Source organism: Naegleria lovaniensis (assembly GCF_003324165.1).
Source record: "Naegleria lovaniensis strain ATCC 30569 chromosome Unknown tig022, whole genome shotgun sequence".
Classification (NCBI taxonomy): Eukaryota; Heterolobosea; class Eutetramitea; order Acrasida; family Naegleriidae; genus Naegleria; species Naegleria lovaniensis.
Window position 1 is genome coordinate 590,111 of NW_025407844.1, and position 18,072 is coordinate 608,182.

The 18,072-nt window shown below is 36.7% G+C and overlaps 8 protein-coding genes across 8 annotated transcripts; 5 read left to right on the top strand and 3 right to left on the bottom strand.

Moving 5' to 3' along the window:
* Positions 1-124: 124 nt before the first annotated feature.
* On the top strand, positions 125-1,736 carry C9374_005002 (uncharacterized protein; the record flags this gene model as incomplete). The annotated part of the gene is made up of 4 exons (XM_044694705.1): positions 125-960; positions 1,032-1,063; positions 1,130-1,147; positions 1,204-1,736. The coding sequence occupies 4 exons, from the start codon at positions 125-127 to the stop codon at positions 1,734-1,736; spliced, it is 1,419 nt and encodes a 472-aa protein (XP_044548714.1).
* A 773-nt stretch (positions 1,737-2,509) lies between these two features.
* On the top strand, positions 2,510-4,681 carry C9374_005003 (uncharacterized protein; the record flags this gene model as incomplete). The annotated part of the gene is made up of 1 exon (XM_044694706.1): positions 2,510-4,681. One exon carries the CDS (start codon positions 2,510-2,512, stop codon positions 4,679-4,681), a length of 2,172 nt encoding a protein of 723 aa, XP_044548715.1.
* Positions 4,682-4,735: 54 nt separating this feature from the next.
* On the top strand, positions 4,736-6,545 carry C9374_005004 (uncharacterized protein; the record flags this gene model as incomplete). The annotated part of the gene is made up of 3 exons (XM_044694707.1): positions 4,736-4,999; positions 5,049-5,208; positions 5,290-6,545. 3 exons carry the CDS (start codon positions 4,736-4,738, stop codon positions 6,543-6,545), a joined length of 1,680 nt encoding a protein of 559 aa, XP_044548716.1.
* Positions 6,546-6,652: 107 nt separating this feature from the next.
* On the top strand, positions 6,653-8,159 carry C9374_005005 (uncharacterized protein; the record flags this gene model as incomplete). The annotated part of the gene is made up of 2 exons (XM_044694708.1): positions 6,653-7,049; positions 7,159-8,159. The coding sequence occupies 2 exons, from the start codon at positions 6,653-6,655 to the stop codon at positions 8,157-8,159; spliced, it is 1,398 nt and encodes a 465-aa protein (XP_044548717.1).
* An 81-nt stretch (positions 8,160-8,240) lies between these two features.
* C9374_005006 (uncharacterized protein) lies at positions 8,241-9,687 on the bottom strand (the record flags this gene model as incomplete). The annotated part of the gene is made up of 3 exons (XM_044694709.1): positions 8,241-8,457; positions 8,546-9,047; positions 9,174-9,687. The coding sequence occupies 3 exons, from the start codon at positions 9,685-9,687 to the stop codon at positions 8,241-8,243; spliced, it is 1,233 nt and encodes a 410-aa protein (XP_044548718.1).
* Positions 9,688-10,060: 373 nt separating this feature from the next.
* On the bottom strand, positions 10,061-12,003 carry C9374_005007 (uncharacterized protein; the record flags this gene model as incomplete). Its single annotated transcript, XM_044694710.1, has 3 exons — positions 10,061-11,004; positions 11,203-11,732; positions 11,930-12,003. The coding sequence occupies 3 exons, from the start codon at positions 12,001-12,003 to the stop codon at positions 10,061-10,063; spliced, it is 1,548 nt and encodes a 515-aa protein (XP_044548719.1).
* A 504-nt stretch (positions 12,004-12,507) lies between these two features.
* Positions 12,508-14,880, bottom strand: C9374_005008 (uncharacterized protein; the record flags this gene model as incomplete). Its single annotated transcript, XM_044694711.1, has 2 exons — positions 12,508-14,123; positions 14,445-14,880. 2 exons carry the CDS (start codon positions 14,878-14,880, stop codon positions 12,508-12,510), a joined length of 2,052 nt encoding a protein of 683 aa, XP_044548720.1.
* A 340-nt stretch (positions 14,881-15,220) lies between these two features.
* On the top strand, positions 15,221-17,962 carry C9374_005009 (uncharacterized protein; the record flags this gene model as incomplete). The annotated part of the gene is made up of 2 exons (XM_044694712.1): positions 15,221-15,346; positions 15,701-17,962. The coding sequence occupies 2 exons, from the start codon at positions 15,221-15,223 to the stop codon at positions 17,960-17,962; spliced, it is 2,388 nt and encodes a 795-aa protein (XP_044548721.1).
* Between the last annotated feature and the right edge of the window lie 110 nt (positions 17,963-18,072).

The following is an 18,072-nucleotide window of genomic DNA, read 5'->3' on the forward strand; positions in this document are numbered from 1 at the left end:
GCATGTTCTTATTTTGAAGATTGGATATTTAATTAAGGAAATAGTTCGCTAAGTGAATTCGAGAAAGTCATTGCATGAACCTCTTTCTAGAGAATATTCAAAAGCAGGAGGTGAAATAAAAAAAATGAGTAATTGTAAAAATTCCTTCATTGTACCAAACTTGAAACGGATTCAACAATCATTGAAAGACAAGGGATTTGAAATATTTCAGCCTTTTCCAATTTCAAGATATCATGATTATTATCTAAAAAGTAGAGATTATTCTGAGACAATACATTTAAATCCCTATGAAAAGTTATCATCCGATGATTGTTTAGCAGTTTTGATCGGAAATACTAAAAGTTTGTGGCCACATTTTACCTCACACACAAAAACATTGGAGAAAATTGCCAAGAATCCTTTAGATCAATATGTAGTAGAAAGTGTTAACTCTGTTCTGCAACAGGAATTTCTGGAACATCATCCAACCACAAGTTATTCCGTGTACTATAGTCATGAATTTGAAGGAAATTATCCTCGTGTTGCAATTCAAGTTGCAGGTCAAGTGAGTGGAGTTGCCTATTACGAAAATGAAGTGTCCTATTTGAGCTTTCATCCACAGTATGGACCTTGGTTTGCATTTCGAGCTGTGGTTTGTTTTAATCATGTCAAGAATGAATTGTTAGAAGAATATGCACCACTTTTTAAACATCCGTTGAATTCCATGTTGCAACTATTGAAAGATGTCTATCATTTTGATCATAATCATATGTCAGAACAATTTTTAGAAGATTTAATTACGAGGTTGAAAATACAGTTGAAAATTCAGTTAAACATTGCTATGAATTCTAAAGACGCACAACACGAATGGATTAAGCTTCGTGACATTCCACATGAATTTTTAGAAAAAGAGACAAATATTGTTCTACGCAACACAGGACAACAATGGAAACAGACCAGATATGACACATCTCAGGTGATGTATCATTATTTCAAAAACAGCTGTTTTCTAGAATGATAAATCATTTAAAAATTATTCATTGATTTCTAAGAATTCACTATGAAAGAGTGTTAATCATCCTTGGTAAGCATTGCGGTTGGAAATGATCTTGAATTCTTGCATGGTTGTTGACCTGTTGCTTAATGATAGGCAATCATGCATTTTATGGTATGTTTGTTTTTATCACTTGTTAAATGTTCACACATTCATAACCATTTTCTAAGAATTACTAGAAAACAACAAGTTGCTCAATCCTTTCCTGACACGAACTCGAACGCACTTCCATCGCACTCGTGCACTAAAAAACCAAAAGCACATCATCCTCATGAATTTTTACTCTAGAAACACACTCGGATATCCTCCAAACAGTGTTGATCGTTTATATGGTTGTTTATCTAGGAGTGGTAAAATCAAATTCCTCTACACGCATCAAATTCCAAAAACCAACAATAGCTGCAAATATCAAGGAGGAGGACGAAGGAAATATCGGAAAGCCGATATTGGTTCCAAGGATTTACAACAAAATGGAGCTCATCATCTTTATTATTTTCCAAAATATAATTCAGTCAAGAGTTTGGAACGACTTGAATACTTTGATGAAATACGTGCCAACCGAATGGAAATGGATCGGAATATGAAGAATGATGATCGTCCTCGTCATGCAAGAAATCATAAAAAGTGGCATCGGAATCATCCTCAAGATGGATTTTATCAATTAAGAGAGAGCTTTGTGAGCTCGACGACTCTGGATGAGTAAGCAATAAAACAGTTAAATTGGATGCAATTTGAAATGTAAATTACAATTGTGTAACATGATCCAAAGGCATTTGAACAAAGAATTCCAGTCATGTTACAAACGACAACAAAATTGTGACAAATGCCAAAAAGATAAAAAGGCAAGGGTGGATTTTCGCCACCAATCGCTTCTGAAGAACGCGCAGAACGCAGTGTTAGTGAATTACACTACTTGCCTCAACGGTTTATGTTCAAGTCATGTCGATCCATTCGTGGCCAAACCTATCATGCCTATGGTTGTGGTTTCACAAATATTTCATTACATGTGGTTCGAGGAGACTTCAATTTCGTGTTTGTTCTTTTAGATCGATGATCATGTTTGAAGTAACACGAAAAAAAGTACACATTCTCGAGGCTTTTACTGAAGGAATCTTCTTGGTTGTTATACAATGAGGTTGATTTCTCGTCGTGTAAAAACCATGCAAATAGATTTTGTTTTTATACAAAGAGGATGACATCTCATATATGTTGTAGAATAACAATGAAGCATTTTCAAAAGGATGAAATTTTGAAAGGAAAGTGGATCCCTTGATAGTAATCTACAGCGATCTCATTCATCTACCCCAAGTCATCCTTAAACTCTTTCATACTTATCTCAGCCAACTTACAAATATCGTATCTTACTTTTTCGGAAAGTGCTTGACTTTCAATGACAGTTGGCAGCACATGGCGAACAGACAAAGAACCCAACACATAAAAAAATTGACACCGTCCAGCTGAATACCACCACCATCAATGCATCATAACATGGAAATCACAAATCCTCACAATGATCATTCTCCGCATTTCGTACAAATGAAATCATTTGAAAATTTTGATTTTAGAAATTCAATGAATATTTCTGAAACATCAAATCATACGGATTCGGAATCTCGTCCCAATGTAAAAAATAATAACAACAACAAGAAGAGATCATTACTTTCACTGACGCGTAGAATCAGTCGGAGACTTAAAAGTGTTCCTTCGATTCGACTCTCGAATGTCTCTTGTCATCATGCTTCTCCGAAATTAACATCTCTCAAAAATCAAGACGAGTCATTATCGACGACGACGACCGATGAATCTCCATTAAAATGTATTCAAGAGGAAGAACATTTGAAACATTCAAATATCGCCGTCGTCAATGTCTCTTTCAAGGAAATTCCTCTCGAAATTATTTTCGATAAGATTTTTCCATTTCTCTTTCCGAGTGATCTGTTGAGATGTTCATGGACTTGTAAATTATTTCATTCGTATTTATTTGATATTATTGATGGAAATGACATGTTATGGCAAATGCAGTTGAAAGGATTATTGACATTTTTGAAATTTTTAACTTTTCGAAAACGAGGAACAAATGTGAAACATGTTTCGAAACATTTTTGTTATGGAAAGTTGCAGGAATTTTCACAACGATTACAGCGAAGAATTCTCTATTTTCAAAATTTAGAGAGTTTATATTCGAGTTCAAATTTAACGTTACGAAAAGTCACATCAGTGCCACTTGTCAGATCGCAAAGTTGTCACAAGACACTGGTTTCTAATGTTTCTCTAACAAACACTACAGGACCAAACTCTCATTCTATTTGGAATCAATCTAATTCAGAACCTACGAATATGGAAATTTGTGAATCGATTCGGGAAACCATAATTTCAGAATGCGAATCATTCTTATCCAGTTTTGAAACTTTTGGATTGAAACATGTTTATCTTAATGAGATTTATGATCCATCCAAATTATCAACACTACCTCCTGCATGGATCAAATCATCGAAAAGACATTCCACTTGTCATCATTCTTCATCCAATACGATTCAATTACAAATTCAAAAGTCATCTACAAATTCCACAATTTTCAATTCAGAATCTGAACTCGATCATTGGCCTAGTTTTCGAATGGCATTTGTTGGATGTTCAGAACGAGCTGTTCATCCAGCCATTGTTCAAACGTTTGCCAAAGATTCCTTTCCAACGGATTATATTTCAAGTTATGGACAAAATATTCGATGTGGAATTCATTTAACGACGACCACAGGGAATGTCCTATCAAGTCCTTCTTCTCCTTCTTCCACTCATTCCAATCGATTGAATCATTCCAATTCACCTTCATCTTCTTCCACTCACAGCTTGAACCATTCCTTTTCAACTTGCCAAAATGGAAATCAACATTCAGAACTACCAAAATTGTTAACTTCACTCAAACTCGTCGACATGTCCACCGATGTTTGGAAATTCCCTCACGAAGCCAATGTCTATTTGAAATCTTCCGATTGTGTGGTCATCTTTTTCAATGTGCGTTACGAATCTTCCTTCACACACGTCTGTGAAATCATTCTTCCAACCATTCAGAAACATGCACCTCTTTCAAAAATAATTCTCGTTGGAATTGATTGGCTTTCTATATTATTAGAAGATGAATATGAAAGTTTGAAATACAAATTAAGTAGTTATGAATTGATACAGTTGGAACCAATTTCGAGTGAGAGAGTGATTCGTCAATGTTGTTCGAAACATTCGAATATTTTGGGATTTATTTCATTTACACCACAGGATGCGACGAGGGATATTTTGAATTTGATGGATGTGATTCTCAAGTTGAGTATTGGATGGTCGCATCATGTCAATGCTAATTTGTTTGGTTTTTCACAGAATCATCACACTTGCTGTCAAATGTCGAATAATGATTCTTTGTTTTCTTCCAATTTATACAAGACCACAACTGTACTGAACACAACAACAGCAACACTACTACCGAATGCTCGACCCATCATGAAGAAGAGTTTGTCACTTTATGAATTTTTCAAAAAAAAGTCTTTTAAAAAGGAAAAACACACAGAACATGGCCATTTCCAAAAACAAGAAAAAGAATTCTCACCCCTTAAATCCTTTAAGAAATTCCTTTCTAAACCTTCTTCGCCTAGAGAATGATGCATTTAAAAATTTGGCGCCAAATTTTACAACGTTTTGGCTCGACAACAAAAAATGAACAAACGACCCATTTCCACGCATCAAGGAAGAAGTACCTCATCGGGATCATCAGCAAGCACTAATCATGAAGTGTTCTATTCTTTTGGATTTATTCATGGAGTGAGTATTGGATCGAAATGGGGACAACAACAGAATGAAAGTACAGAGCATTCGACTCAAACCATGACCATTACGTATGAAGATGAGGGAATGCAATCACGAGAATCGTGTGTTAGTAATGAGTATTCCATTCAGGAAGGAATTGTAAATAATCAAGAAGTACGTTTGTATTGAGATGAGATTTTTGTTTTGTATTGTTGATGATTAGATTCAAACAGATTCGGAGGAAGAGGTTATTAAACGGATAAAACAAGAATGCGAACAGAAAGTGAGCACAGGCTCTATTTTATCATTCCTGAAGAATGTGATGCCTCAAATGGAGAAGGAATTGGAGAATGCAGAGACTGTGCACTATGTCTCATTCATGGGTGAGTTTGGTGGATTTGACTTTTTTGTTCGTTCAAACGTGTCATGATGGTCATCAATAATTTTATCTTCTCACCAAAAAGACTATGATGTGAATTGGTCTGTGGACATTGAGGAAATGTCAGCAGCCCACGAGTTAAAGCTGCCAGAACGAGTACTGAAAAAGTTGAAAGAGCCTCTCTCAGTCACAGACTTGTCATGGAATTGTAAAGGAAACATGCTTGGTGTGAGTTTTGGTCGACTCAATACGACGGGCTGGTGTATCGAACCAGGCTATATTTGTTTCTATTTAATTAATCCAGATATTTATACGGACTTTAATTTAGATCCAAAAGTGACCATTGAAAACGAGGAAAGTTTCGTCATGAAAATTGCGTTTCACCCTGACAAACATAATATTGTTGCTGCAGGAACCTACGATGGAGGAATTAAGGTCTATAAAGTTCACCAAGATACCGATACTCTACTTTGTCAAACTCCAATTGAGACGTATTCCCATAGAGACCCTGTCACATCATTGCAATGGGTGAAAAACAGATACGATGACTCGTTCTTGATTGTTAGTATGAGTGGTGATGGCAAGATGTTTTTGTGGACCATCAATAACAAATTGGAGCAGCCACTCACAGCTATTTCTCTTGTTCATCCTTCCAAAGGAACACCATTAGGAGGATCCTCATTGTCATTTTTGAATTTATTTGGCAGCTCTGCATTATCGCAAAAGAAGGTACCTACACTCGATAGCTCTTTCATCTTGGGAACTGAAGTTGGAAATATTTACAAGCTTGCAATTTCCGATTCCAAAATGATTACAACTCGAAAACTTGCAACCTTAAAGAAAGGAGTGGTCAATTTCAAAGAGGAAAAGATTGAATTTTCCTATGACAATGGAACAGGATATGTTCATACTATTGATTCCAATAGTTTTAATAAGGATTTATTTATGTCATGCACCAATGATGGATTGGTTCGACTTTTCAACTCGTTCAAAGACAAAGATATACTCACATTACAACCTTCAACGGATCGATGTGCAGGAGCCAAATTTTCACCGTTCAGACCTATGGTTATTGGAGTTGCCAATTCCAATGGTCACTTGTACATGTATGATTTGCTGGAATCTTTTACAGAACCAATCAACGATATTGACGTGACTCAAGATGGAAAGTCACTAACATGTCTTGAATTCAACAAACACAATTCCTTACTTTTAGCAACTGGAGACTCTTCAGGAAGAGCCAAGGTGTTCCTCATTAGTACTCGTCTGTCACAAATGCAACCTCAAGAAATTCTTAAATGCCATCAATTATTCTCGTTATCTTCAATAAAGAACAATTAAATCATCGACTCGATTCATCATTTCACTACTCTGCTCATCGTATTTGAAAAGGAGAAAAGAGATCATCATAGTAAATAAATATTTTGTATTATTTTGATTTTAAAAAAATGTCCTCCATTCCCTCAAACACTAAATCTCTCACTCCACAAGATCGCCAACATCTCACCACATGGGAAAATCATCACGACGATGGCTCGGAGTTGATTGGACTCGATGGAGGATTTACCTACATTTCCATCGTCGAAAGACTTCCCAAAATATTACAAAGTATGATGGATTCAAATCGTGAGGATGAGAATTTATTAAAATCGGAACAAGGTTTGAAAATGATTGAAAAATTGAACGAGTTGAAACACGAGTTGGAGAAGGGAGATGTTTGTACCAAATTTAGAATTGGAACATGTTCTTCATCATTGCTTTTATATGATGAAGAAAATTGTAGAGATTTGAAGGAATGGAAGGAATATGAAGAGAAATTTGGAGTTTCCGTAAAGACTTGGCTTGGTAAGGATTTGGTTTGAAATGATAATTCTCAAGGTTTTCATTTTAAAATTTTACTACCATATTGAATCATTGATTTAAAATCATTATTTTTCAAAAATGGAAATTTCAGAGATGTCCTGGTTTTTTGTTGAAAATTACTTTTACAGATTAATTTTAGACATTACCGATTATTGGAAAAAGGGGTCACCATTCTATCAATGGGATCCTTTTGCAAGACAAAAGCAAAAATCTCTAGATATTGTATTTGCCAAAAACAAGGAGACTCAACAAAGTGTTGCTGATCAATTTTCACAATTATTGAATGAATTACCAAGTCATGATGACTTGACAAAACAAATGGATCTCATGCGAGAAGTCATTGTTCTCAGTCTATGGGGAAATCAAGCTGATTTGAGTTTGAGCACTGGACTCCACTGCAGTGAAGAGAGTTTTAAAAAAGTTTTGGAAGAAAATATAATTTCTAATGACTTGTCTCAAGTGATGAAGGTTTTACATCGATTGAAAACAAATGGAAAACAAAGTATTGCCATTATTTTAGATAATTGTGGTTTGGAATTAGTGAGTGACTTGTATTTGGCTGATACTCTGATTCGATTAGGATTTTGCGAAAGTGTGACCTTCTTTTCTAAATATCAACCTGTGTTTGTGAGTGACGTGACAGAAAGAGATTTTCGAATGACGATTCAACAATTGCAAGAGAAAGATTCTTTGGTTCAAGTTTTTGGAGATCGATTTTCCAAATATTTAAACGAAACAAAGCAATGGAAATTAATGTCTCATCCCTTCTTCACATCACCTCTTCAATACACTCACATTCCTGAAGACTTGGCATTGGAATTGAAACAACACGATTTTATTTTCATGAAAGGAGATGCCAATTATAGAAGAACTCTCAATGATGCCAAATTGCCACTTCAGCAAGATTTCAATGAAACGTTACAATATTTTCCATACAAGAATGGATTGTGTTGTTTGAGAACGATTAAATCGTACTCGTTGATTGGAATTAAAGATTTTGAGAAACTTGCAACAATATCAGAACAACATTCGAATTGGAGGTACAGTGGCGATTTTGGTGTGGTACAAGTGTCACTCAGAGAGCAACAATAAAGAGTATTGAGGTGCATATGGTGAAAACATTTTTTTTAATGAATGATGAGTAAACGTTTCCTTCACATCTGATCAAAAAGATTAATGTTTTCTCTTTTTGAAAAGCTTGATCCACCATTCTCTCACCTTCTTCTTCAATTTATCCAAACACTCCATCACTACTTCAGAAATCAATCCAATCATAATGGCTTCAAATCCAAGACCAATAATGGCAAAGAACATGAAAAATACTTTTCCTCCTCTTGTTTTGGGATAAAAGTCTCCATATCCAATGGTTCCCAGAGTCACAAAACAGTACCTAATAATATTATTTCATGAAATTTCACATGATCCAATTATTTCATTAATTTCAAAATCATTAATTAATCGAACCATCAAGTACGTACCAACAAGAATCTCCATAACTCCATCCCTCAATGGCCAAGAAAATTGCCGCACACACAAACACATACGACAACCAAAAGAATGTATAATACGAGAATTGAGTCAATGGATGCGAGAGAAATTTGTACAATCGGTCCGAGTGTCGCAGTTTCAAATCCCGCCTACCTCTACAAAAATTCACTGCCTTATACATTCCAATCGAAATGGACATTAAAATACTCTTCACAGTTCCTGTGGTTGTTTTTCCAATAATGACCAACAACGAACCCATGATGGCAATACCTGCCAAACCAAAGAATCCAATATAAACTCTTCCGCCTGTTGTGGTTGCATAAAAATCTCCATAACCAATAGTGGTAAAAGTAACGAGACAGTAATAAACAGAATTTCCGTAATTCCATTTTTCTAATTGTGTGATGGTTCCATTTTCATTGGTTAAGGTAATGTTGTTTTCACGCATTTGTCTGAGTTCGTTGCCTCCCTCAATGGCCCAAATAGGAATGGCTAGAGTTTTAAAACATGTCAAATGCCAACCAGGAGAAGCAAGATTTTAAAATATCAAAAATTAGAAAAAGTTAAATTCAATTGAAATTATGAGAAATAAATCTCACATCAACATGTATGACATACCTGAAACTAACAAGAAAACAATCACAACCACGGTCATGATCACCAACACGATCGAATGTTTCAAAAGTTCCTTGATATTGCAACAAGTAGCATACTTGGTATCTTCGTTAAAATATTTATCATATCGATTCTTAACCAATGCAAATGCAAAATCTGAGATTTTCAATGAATTTTTCGCATGTTCGGACTTGATATTTTCCTTTTCAAGTAATAATGTTTCAAACATTTTATGATCGGGATCAAATTTATCATCCCCTCCCAATACTGTTTTAATCCAATCATAATTTTCCAGAGTCAATGTATGATTTTGTTGAAAATGTGAAGTTGGAAACTCTTGATCGGAAATGACGCATTGTTGTAATGTCAAATCTTCCTTGTTGCTGGACGATACAGTCTTGAGTTCAATGGGTGCACTCTTGTCTTCGGAGAGAAGTGGAGAGTTGGTTTGAGAGTTATTGTTGTTGTTGTGATCGACAGTAGTAGCTGTCAGAGTGGTATTGTTGTCAGTCGTCATTTTTTTTTCAAAAGAACTCGTTAGTGAAGAAATTCAATGTTGTGCTCTAAAAGATCGACGCACAGTTCTACTTGATATTCAACGAGTGATGGACTGTTATTTAAAATTCCACAACTTCTTGATTGGTCAGAGAGTTGGAAAAGAGAATGTTGAAATGCGAAATCAGTGACGAGTGGTTTTGGTGCGTCGCCCTGTTGTGATGAACCTTTGATTGTGGCGACTGGGGCGTCCTTGTGATTTTTTGTTGTTTTGATTAAATGGATGTCAGAAATGATGACAGGTTTTCATCGAAGAGGCGTACTATCTTAATTAAGACTGAACTTATTAAGTTTTCAATAATATTATTTCAAAACAGTATGAATGTATTGGTTCATTATTCAAGTTCAAACATTGCTTCCACAGGACGATGTTTGGATTGCATGTTAGAAACAGTATCTTCATTTTCTGACTCGTCATCGTCTGCTTCTTCAGTGGGTTCTCCTTGTTCACCCTCTTCTTCTTCCAAATCATATTCAAAAGCAATATCATATTCTAAATTTGCAGATCCAATCTTTTGATGCTTGTACTCTTCCAAACTACTTGCCAATGAAGAGCCAGTGCTGCTCAATTTTCTAACAAGCGTTGGGCGAGAAGTGCCAATGGTCATACTGGAGGACCTCAAACGGAAATCCTTATTCACAGATCCCTTAATTTCTTTGAATTTTTCTTGTGGTACTTCAGCACCCATCACCATGACAACTTCTCGAGCGTTCAAGCTACCCAAACGTGCACATTGTTCAATAGAATATCCTTGCAAATAGCCATACAAAAATCCAGCAGCAAACAAGTCACCTGCTCCTGTGGTATCAAGGGGATGTTCTACAACCTCTTCTGGAGACAAATGATGTCTGTACTTCTCTCCTTTTCCGGTTTTACCAGGTGAAGTGCCTTCTTTCACCCAACAACCTTCTCGTCCCATCATAACAATTGCAACTCTACAAAAGCTTGCTAAATACTCAACAGCAGCTTCAGGATCGTCCTGTCCAAGTAATTCTCGAGCTTCCTCAGAGTTACAGAAAACAATATCTACATAATTTGATAAATATTCCAAAATGAGTGGTTTAAAACTTCTTGCCAATTCAAAGCTTCCCAAGTCAAAAGAAACCATAGCACCAACTGATTTGGCCAATTGAATTGCTCTAATCGTCAATGGTTGGTTATAAATTGCATAACCTTCGACGTGTAAAAGTTTAATTCCATTGAAATCACTAGGAACCAAATCATCGGCTGTCATTTCGAGACTTGAGCCCAAGAACGCTCTCATTGTTCGTTGTCCATCTATTGCCGTTAAGAAAGTAAATTTCATAACCATAAGTGTTATAGTAGGAAATTGACGATTGAATGAAATTTGTTGTTTGGTATTGTTCAATGTTTGTTAAATATATCATCATATAACATTCCAAATTTGATAAAGTACCAATTCCAACACCATTTCAAAATTAACCTCAAGAAAGTTAACATTTGCATCACACTTACCAGGTGTAATTAAACAAATGACTTCACCAGTTCTTGTGAGTGGAGACATGGACATGAGAGGAAATACTTGTCGTTTCGTCAAGTGATTTCTGTACAGCACTCCCAAAGGATCATTACCGATTTTACCCACTAATGCGCATGATTCTCCCAAACCTGCAAGTCCCTTAATGGTATTGCAGCAACTACCACCACTGCAAATATAGCCTCTAGGATATTGACTTAAACTTCGGTGGAAATTAGCAGTCTTTGGTGAGTAGGCAGTCAGTAAATGTGATTGCGTTGGTGTCGTTCCTGAACTACTAGGTATTTTAATTCCCGACTTGACTGAAGAATTTGTGAAAATATTATGTCCATTACTAGGTGAAATATTGGGATGGTCCAAACAATGGTTGCAGTCATATTGAAGAAGTTCAGATAATTTTTGTAAGAAGGATTCTAATTCTTGTTGAGTTTCAATGAGCTGAGAACCACCTTTTTCTTTAATGCCAAGAGCTTGCAGAGTTGTTTCGGTCACAAAGAACATTTTATCTCTGCACGAGGGTGTTGTGTCATCAAGTACGGTTGTATGAGGAAAAGTTAAACATTATATAATCGGGTGCGTTTGAAAATGGGTTGTTCAATGAAATGTTGAAATATGTTTGGTTGTAACGTCCAACACGAAATCATTTGAACGGTGATGGTTAATATTCATGAACATGATATTTTAAGATGAAAATGTGTTACTTACAGCAAAGGCTGTCCGAGACCCAACACGTTATAGGGTTGTTTTGGACGAGTCGAAGAGATTTGATTGGAGGACATGTTGATTCTATGATAAATTATTGTTATTGGTGAGTGTAAATGATGGTAGTGAATAAATTTGGTTACCAAATTTCAAACTGAAGCAGCGGAGGTATTATTTCAAACAATGATGAAAATTAGTTGTAACGGTCTGATTCAAAATTCAATATATGATAACAAATTGTTTTCTATGGTTGTTTTCAATCTCCCAATACGAGCACTGTAGCGGACCGTTACGTAAAATTGAAAAGTCACTCGGAATGAGAGAGAAGGAAGGGTTTTTTTCTACACCAAAATTTTGTTGAAGCACGAATTAGGCAGAACACCCTCTCTTGTGGAAGTGGGTACCTCTCTCTTGAAAATCATGAAGAATCCATACTGTGAAGAAGAGCTTTCTAGTTGGCATTCGACGACTACACATGCGTTTAGCACACAGTTGTTAGCCACAACTGCTCTCAAATTTGTCACTGTCAAGACATGCAGCATCATTCGCAATGAAATTTAAACTAGGTTTTATGAAATAGTTTACTTTTTCATACCAATATTGAGCTTATTGTACAGATAGGTTCCAACCAAATCCTTCTTAGGCCTCTTAATTTGTTGTTGAGTGAAGGGCACAAGTTGTCGCTCTCCTTTCAATGCACTGCATGCAGCGAATAAGGTCCATGCAATTTCCATCAGGAAATCTCTCTGGTCTTCACTCTGATGCACCGTACTGCATGACATAAAGTATTGAGCCACGAGATTATTCGTTTCAGGTCGGGTCTGAGATTTCTCCTCAATACTCACTTCTTCGACAATGGTGCCACGACGGAGAGAATCTGAAGAGTTGTCCGAGTCGTCATCCAAGAAGGTGTCATTGGTTTGTAAGGTTTTTTCCTTTCGAAGCTTTCCCAACACTTTCTGTGAGAGATTCTTCTTCTTCTTTTTATCTTCCATGGTGAGGGCTGAACCATCTGAATCGCCTCCATTGACACCATTGGTAGTGTGGTGGCTATGACTACCACCCTGTTCGTCATCGTCAGCAGCGACCTTGGAACCCGATGAAACCTTCTCCTCATCCATATAAATAGCAAGTCCATAGGGTTTCTTCTTCTTATCCTTGTTGGGCATAAATCGTGCACAGTCCATCATGGCCACAGCATGTAAGGGATACATTTTGATGTGTTTCTCGTCAATGTCTTTGGAGAATTTCATGGTGTAAAACTTAGAATCGGTCAAGACAAACACTCGTTCCTGTTTCAAACTCTTTCGATTGATTTTTGTGATCATCCAAGCTTTGATAATCTTTTCGGGAGTCGAGAACTTTTTGAATCGTAATTCTAATTGTTCCACACATTTTTCAATCATGATGGCTTGTTCCGAGTTGGGTTTCCAATAACGAAGATCTTCATTTTGAAGCATTCGAAGCATTTTGGAAATGTCTCTCTTTTCCCAAATGTGTGGATGTAGGCACACTCGTCTCAATTGTTCAATTTTATCCAAATCGGAATCGTTGGACATGACATCTCGATTCATGTTCGTCATGGAACTTGAAGCTCCAATCAAATCATCGTCATCCAAATGTTTCTCATCATAAATATAGGACATTCTACGGAGTGGTTTGGGTTTAGTAATGACACCGCCACCACTACTACCAGCATTACTCATTTCATTTCCTCCTGGAGACATGGGTGAAGCACTTGGTGATGTCATGAATGTTTGTCTCGATAATGCCGATCTCTGTTGAGAAGTTGGACTCGAGCTCAATACGACACTCGATCCTCGTGTCAATTGTGAAGAAGTGTGTGATAATGCACTGGATGATTTGGTTGCTGAAAGTTCGTTATTGGTGGAAGTTGGCGTTGTGGATGTCGTAGTAGTTACATGTGATTTCATATTAAACATGGATTGAGAATTGAGAGCTTTTTTCGAAGATTTTTCTTCTTGCTCCAAAATTTGATGATGAGTCTCTAGTAATTCCTCAAAACTTTCATCAATTTGTTCATAAAATGCATTGGAGCCGAGAATTTCTTGAGTGCTGGCATTGATCATGTAGAGGAGATGACCTTCTTGTTCATCGGAAAGTCCTACCATGGTCTCTTCTCCTTGTGTTGCTTCGGTTTCATCCGTTTTTGGTTCACCAGCAAAGAAGTCAATACCTATACGAGTTGTGTGACCAGTAGTGAGTGAAACGCAAGCACACAAGTTCATGATCCATCAATTCATCAAAATTAACATGTACAAAAGTTCATTATTGAGTTTGAAATAGCAAGTTCCAAACAGTTTCCGAAAATTAGTAATTGTTATTATTATTATATTCACATGTTCATCATTGGTTCCATTCATTCATAGAGTTTCATTCATTTAAATGAATTTCAAAGGTCCAGTAGTAGCCATTGTTGCGTCATGAAAATTGTGTGGGTTCGTGTGTGTATGTATAGAAATCATTAGCATTCATCGTTATTCATGTCTCTACTTACAAATCACATCCACTTGATCATTAAAAATCGTTCTCTGTAATTTATCTTCGGAAATGAATCTCATGACTCCCTTTCTCATGTTCTCATAGAGCGAAGGCTCTTGCAACATTTGAATCGCATTCTCAGCCACTGCCAATCCATGACAAGTGATCAATTCTCGAATACTTGTCCAATTCACTGTTAATTGGAGTGGAGGAAGTGTACCAGCAGAAACCGTTGTGGATGTAGAATTGGGTATTGAAATACCCGATGAAGAAGAATTGTTGGAAGAGTGATGATTCAAAGCACCTCCTCGATCACCTAATAATTGATTGAGTTTTTCTTGATAGGGCGTAAGAAAACGTTTCTGAATGATTTGTTCGGCCTGTGCCAGAATGGATTCATATTGTTGGGTGGACTGTGGTGATTGAGGGGTGGTGTTGGACGAGGATGGCATTGGAGGTCGTGAATTGTTGTTTTTGAATTATTAGAGAAATTTTGCACTTTAGGTGGTGAGATGGGATGAAAGGATGGAACCCGAGAGCGAGTAGTTGTGAGAAAGTCTATGGTGTTGATGAGCTGGCGAGGAAATTTTTTTGCTGATTTGAGGATGTTTGATGAGTGACTTGCAGATCGTTTTGTAATCAAGATGGAATTGATTAAAATCTTGCTAATATGTTGTGAACCATGTGGATACCCTTTCATGTTGTTCTGGCCCGAATATAAAGTAACAGTTTGTTGCGCCCAGCAACGTATTAGAAGTTGTAAAAGCAAGATTTTTTCACAAGCATAAAAAAATGAGTTTAGGCGGAGACTCGAAATACTTCAAGGAGACGAACACCGGAAAGTTTGATGAAATTACCAAGCAATTGGACTCGAATAATTTCAGGGATAAATTGGTTGGTATGAAGAAGGTGATTGCTGTAAGTGTTGTGTTGGATGGCAAAATTTTGTTGTTCATATAGTGCTGAATGATTGTCAAACAAATGAAATGATGGCAATTTCGGATATGGGAATATTGATGATGATGGTACAACAACTTTGATTGTTTTTTTGATGATAATTTCCACAATGATGACGACATTCAACATCACGATTAATGAAATAACACTATGACTACCGTACCGACGATACCGACAACAACAACAAAATATCTTCTCAACACAACAAATAACAACTAACAACATGGATCATTTCTTCTCTTGATCATCATACACCTCAATTTTTATCAATTTGATGATTTTGTTCATATGATTCCTTCAAATAACAAAATACAGATGGCATCATCCGGAAAAGAAGTAGAACCTCTCTTCCCATACGTAGTCAAGAACGTAGTAACCAAGAATGTTGAACTGAAAAAGTTGGTCTACATGTATCTCGTTCACTTTGCCGAACAAAAACAAGAAGAAGCCTTGCTCTCCATCAACAATTTCCAAAAGGATCTCGATGACAAGAATCAATTCTTGCGAGCATTGGCTTTGAGAGTCATGTCAAGCCTTAATGTACAAGACATTACCACTGTTATTTTGGTCGGAATCAAAAAATGTCTTCATGATATGAGTCCCTACGTGAGAAAAGCAGCTGCTTTAGGTATCATTAAAGTATTCAGACAAAATCCAGATGAACTCGGAGCAGAATGTGCTGATTTAATCGGAGAATTATTGAAGGATAACAATACTATGGTTTTGGGAGCCGCAGTTCACGCTTTCAATGAAGTCTGTCCAACCAACTACTCATTGATTCACCCAGTATTCAGAAAACTGTGCCGATTCTTGGTTGATTGTGATGAATGGGGACAATGTTCAATTATGCAAATGTTGTTACGGTATGGACGTGCTCATTTCCAATCTCCATTCAAGAGTGATGCATACAAGAAACGTGCTTTCTACGAAGATGACGATGACACAGAAGGAAATCATGACGGAAACCAAGAAATATTCGATGATGGGTTTGAACCAGGAGCAGAGATGGAACTTGATCAAGATCACAGATTATTATTGAAATCAACAGCTCCTTTATTGAAAACTAACAACAGCGCTGTTGTTTTAATGGTGGTCGATTTACATTTCTATTTGGCACCTAAACAAGAATTTGCTTTGAAATGTGTCGCCCCATTATTGAGAATTTTGAGATTTTATCGTGAGAATGCATACATTGGGTTAATGTCTGTCTCAACCATCGCAAGAGAACGACCAGAAATTTTTGCAAATCACCTGAAGGATTTCTTTATTTATTCAACAGATCCAGCCTATGTAAAGAATCTCAAATTAGAGATTTTGTCACTTCTCGCCACTGATGAAACAGTTCACAGTATTCTGAAAGAATTCAGAACTTATGTCAAATTCCCCAACGAACAAGACTTTGTTAACAATACTGTTAGAGCCATGGGAAGAGTGGCATCAAGAATTCCTGAAGTTGTAGAATCATGTATTGGTACATTGATGAATTTAATTACAAAGGGATCAGATACAATTGTGGCAGAATCCATTATTGTCATTCATCAACTCTTGCAACAAAATCCTGAAGATAACAAGAAAATTATTTTGCAAATGGCCATTTTGTTGGATGATATCAAAATTCCAGTTGCCAGAGCAAGCATTGCCTACATGATTGGAGAATATATTGACTATCTTCCTTCAAAGGAGGGTATTGGCATTGGCGTTGCTGCTGATGCTCTACGTATTTTAGCCAAGGATTTTGTCAAGGAAGATGACTTGGTCAAATTGCAAGCTTTGAATTTGAGTACCAAATTGTATTTGAAGGTTGCCAATACCGCTGACGTTAAAAAGTCAGAGCAAATCAATTTATTGATTCAATATGTTTTGAACTTGGCTCGATATGACCAGAGTTATGATGTTCGTGATCGTGCCAGATTTATGAGAAATATTTTATTCAATCCAAAAGGACTTGTATCTACTTTGCATGAAAAATCGGACGATATTTTCGGAGCCAACACCAAAACATCCATTTCACTTAACAGCAAGTTTGTTGAGGACCGTGCTAGATTTATTTTAGGTACATTGTCACACATTCTAAACCATTCTACAGATGGCTATTTGCCTCTTCCTGATTTCCCACCAGAAACTCTCAACTACGAAGACAGAAATGTTTTGGCATCGACTGACGTGCAAGCTGATGTTGGTGCTATTGGAGAGACATCCTCAGATTTATTCTCTGGAGATATCGACGACTTTTATGGTGAAGAAGAGGAAGAAGAAGAAGAGGATGATGAATTGGAGGGAGATGCTGAATTTGAGGAAGAGGAAGAGGAAGAAGAGGAAGAGGATGATATTGACAACTTTTATGGCGAAGAAGAAGAAGAAGAGGAAGGTGAGGAAGAGGAAGGCGAAGAAGAAGAGGAAGAAGAAGAGGGTGAAGAAGAAGAAGACGAAGAAGAGGAAGAAGAAGAAGAGGAGGAAGAGGAGGAGGAAGAAGATGATGAAGAAGAATTCATGAAGCCTTCATCGAGCTCCAAATCAGCTGTAAAAACACCAACAAGCGCCAAAAAGCCAACCACTACCACCTTTGATTTTTACTAGTCTCGAGACAATTAAATAATATTTCACTTTTTGTGCTGACTCATCGTTTGACTTTTCACACAAATATTTGCCACAAGGGAAGGACGAGAGATTGGAAATCATCAAAACCC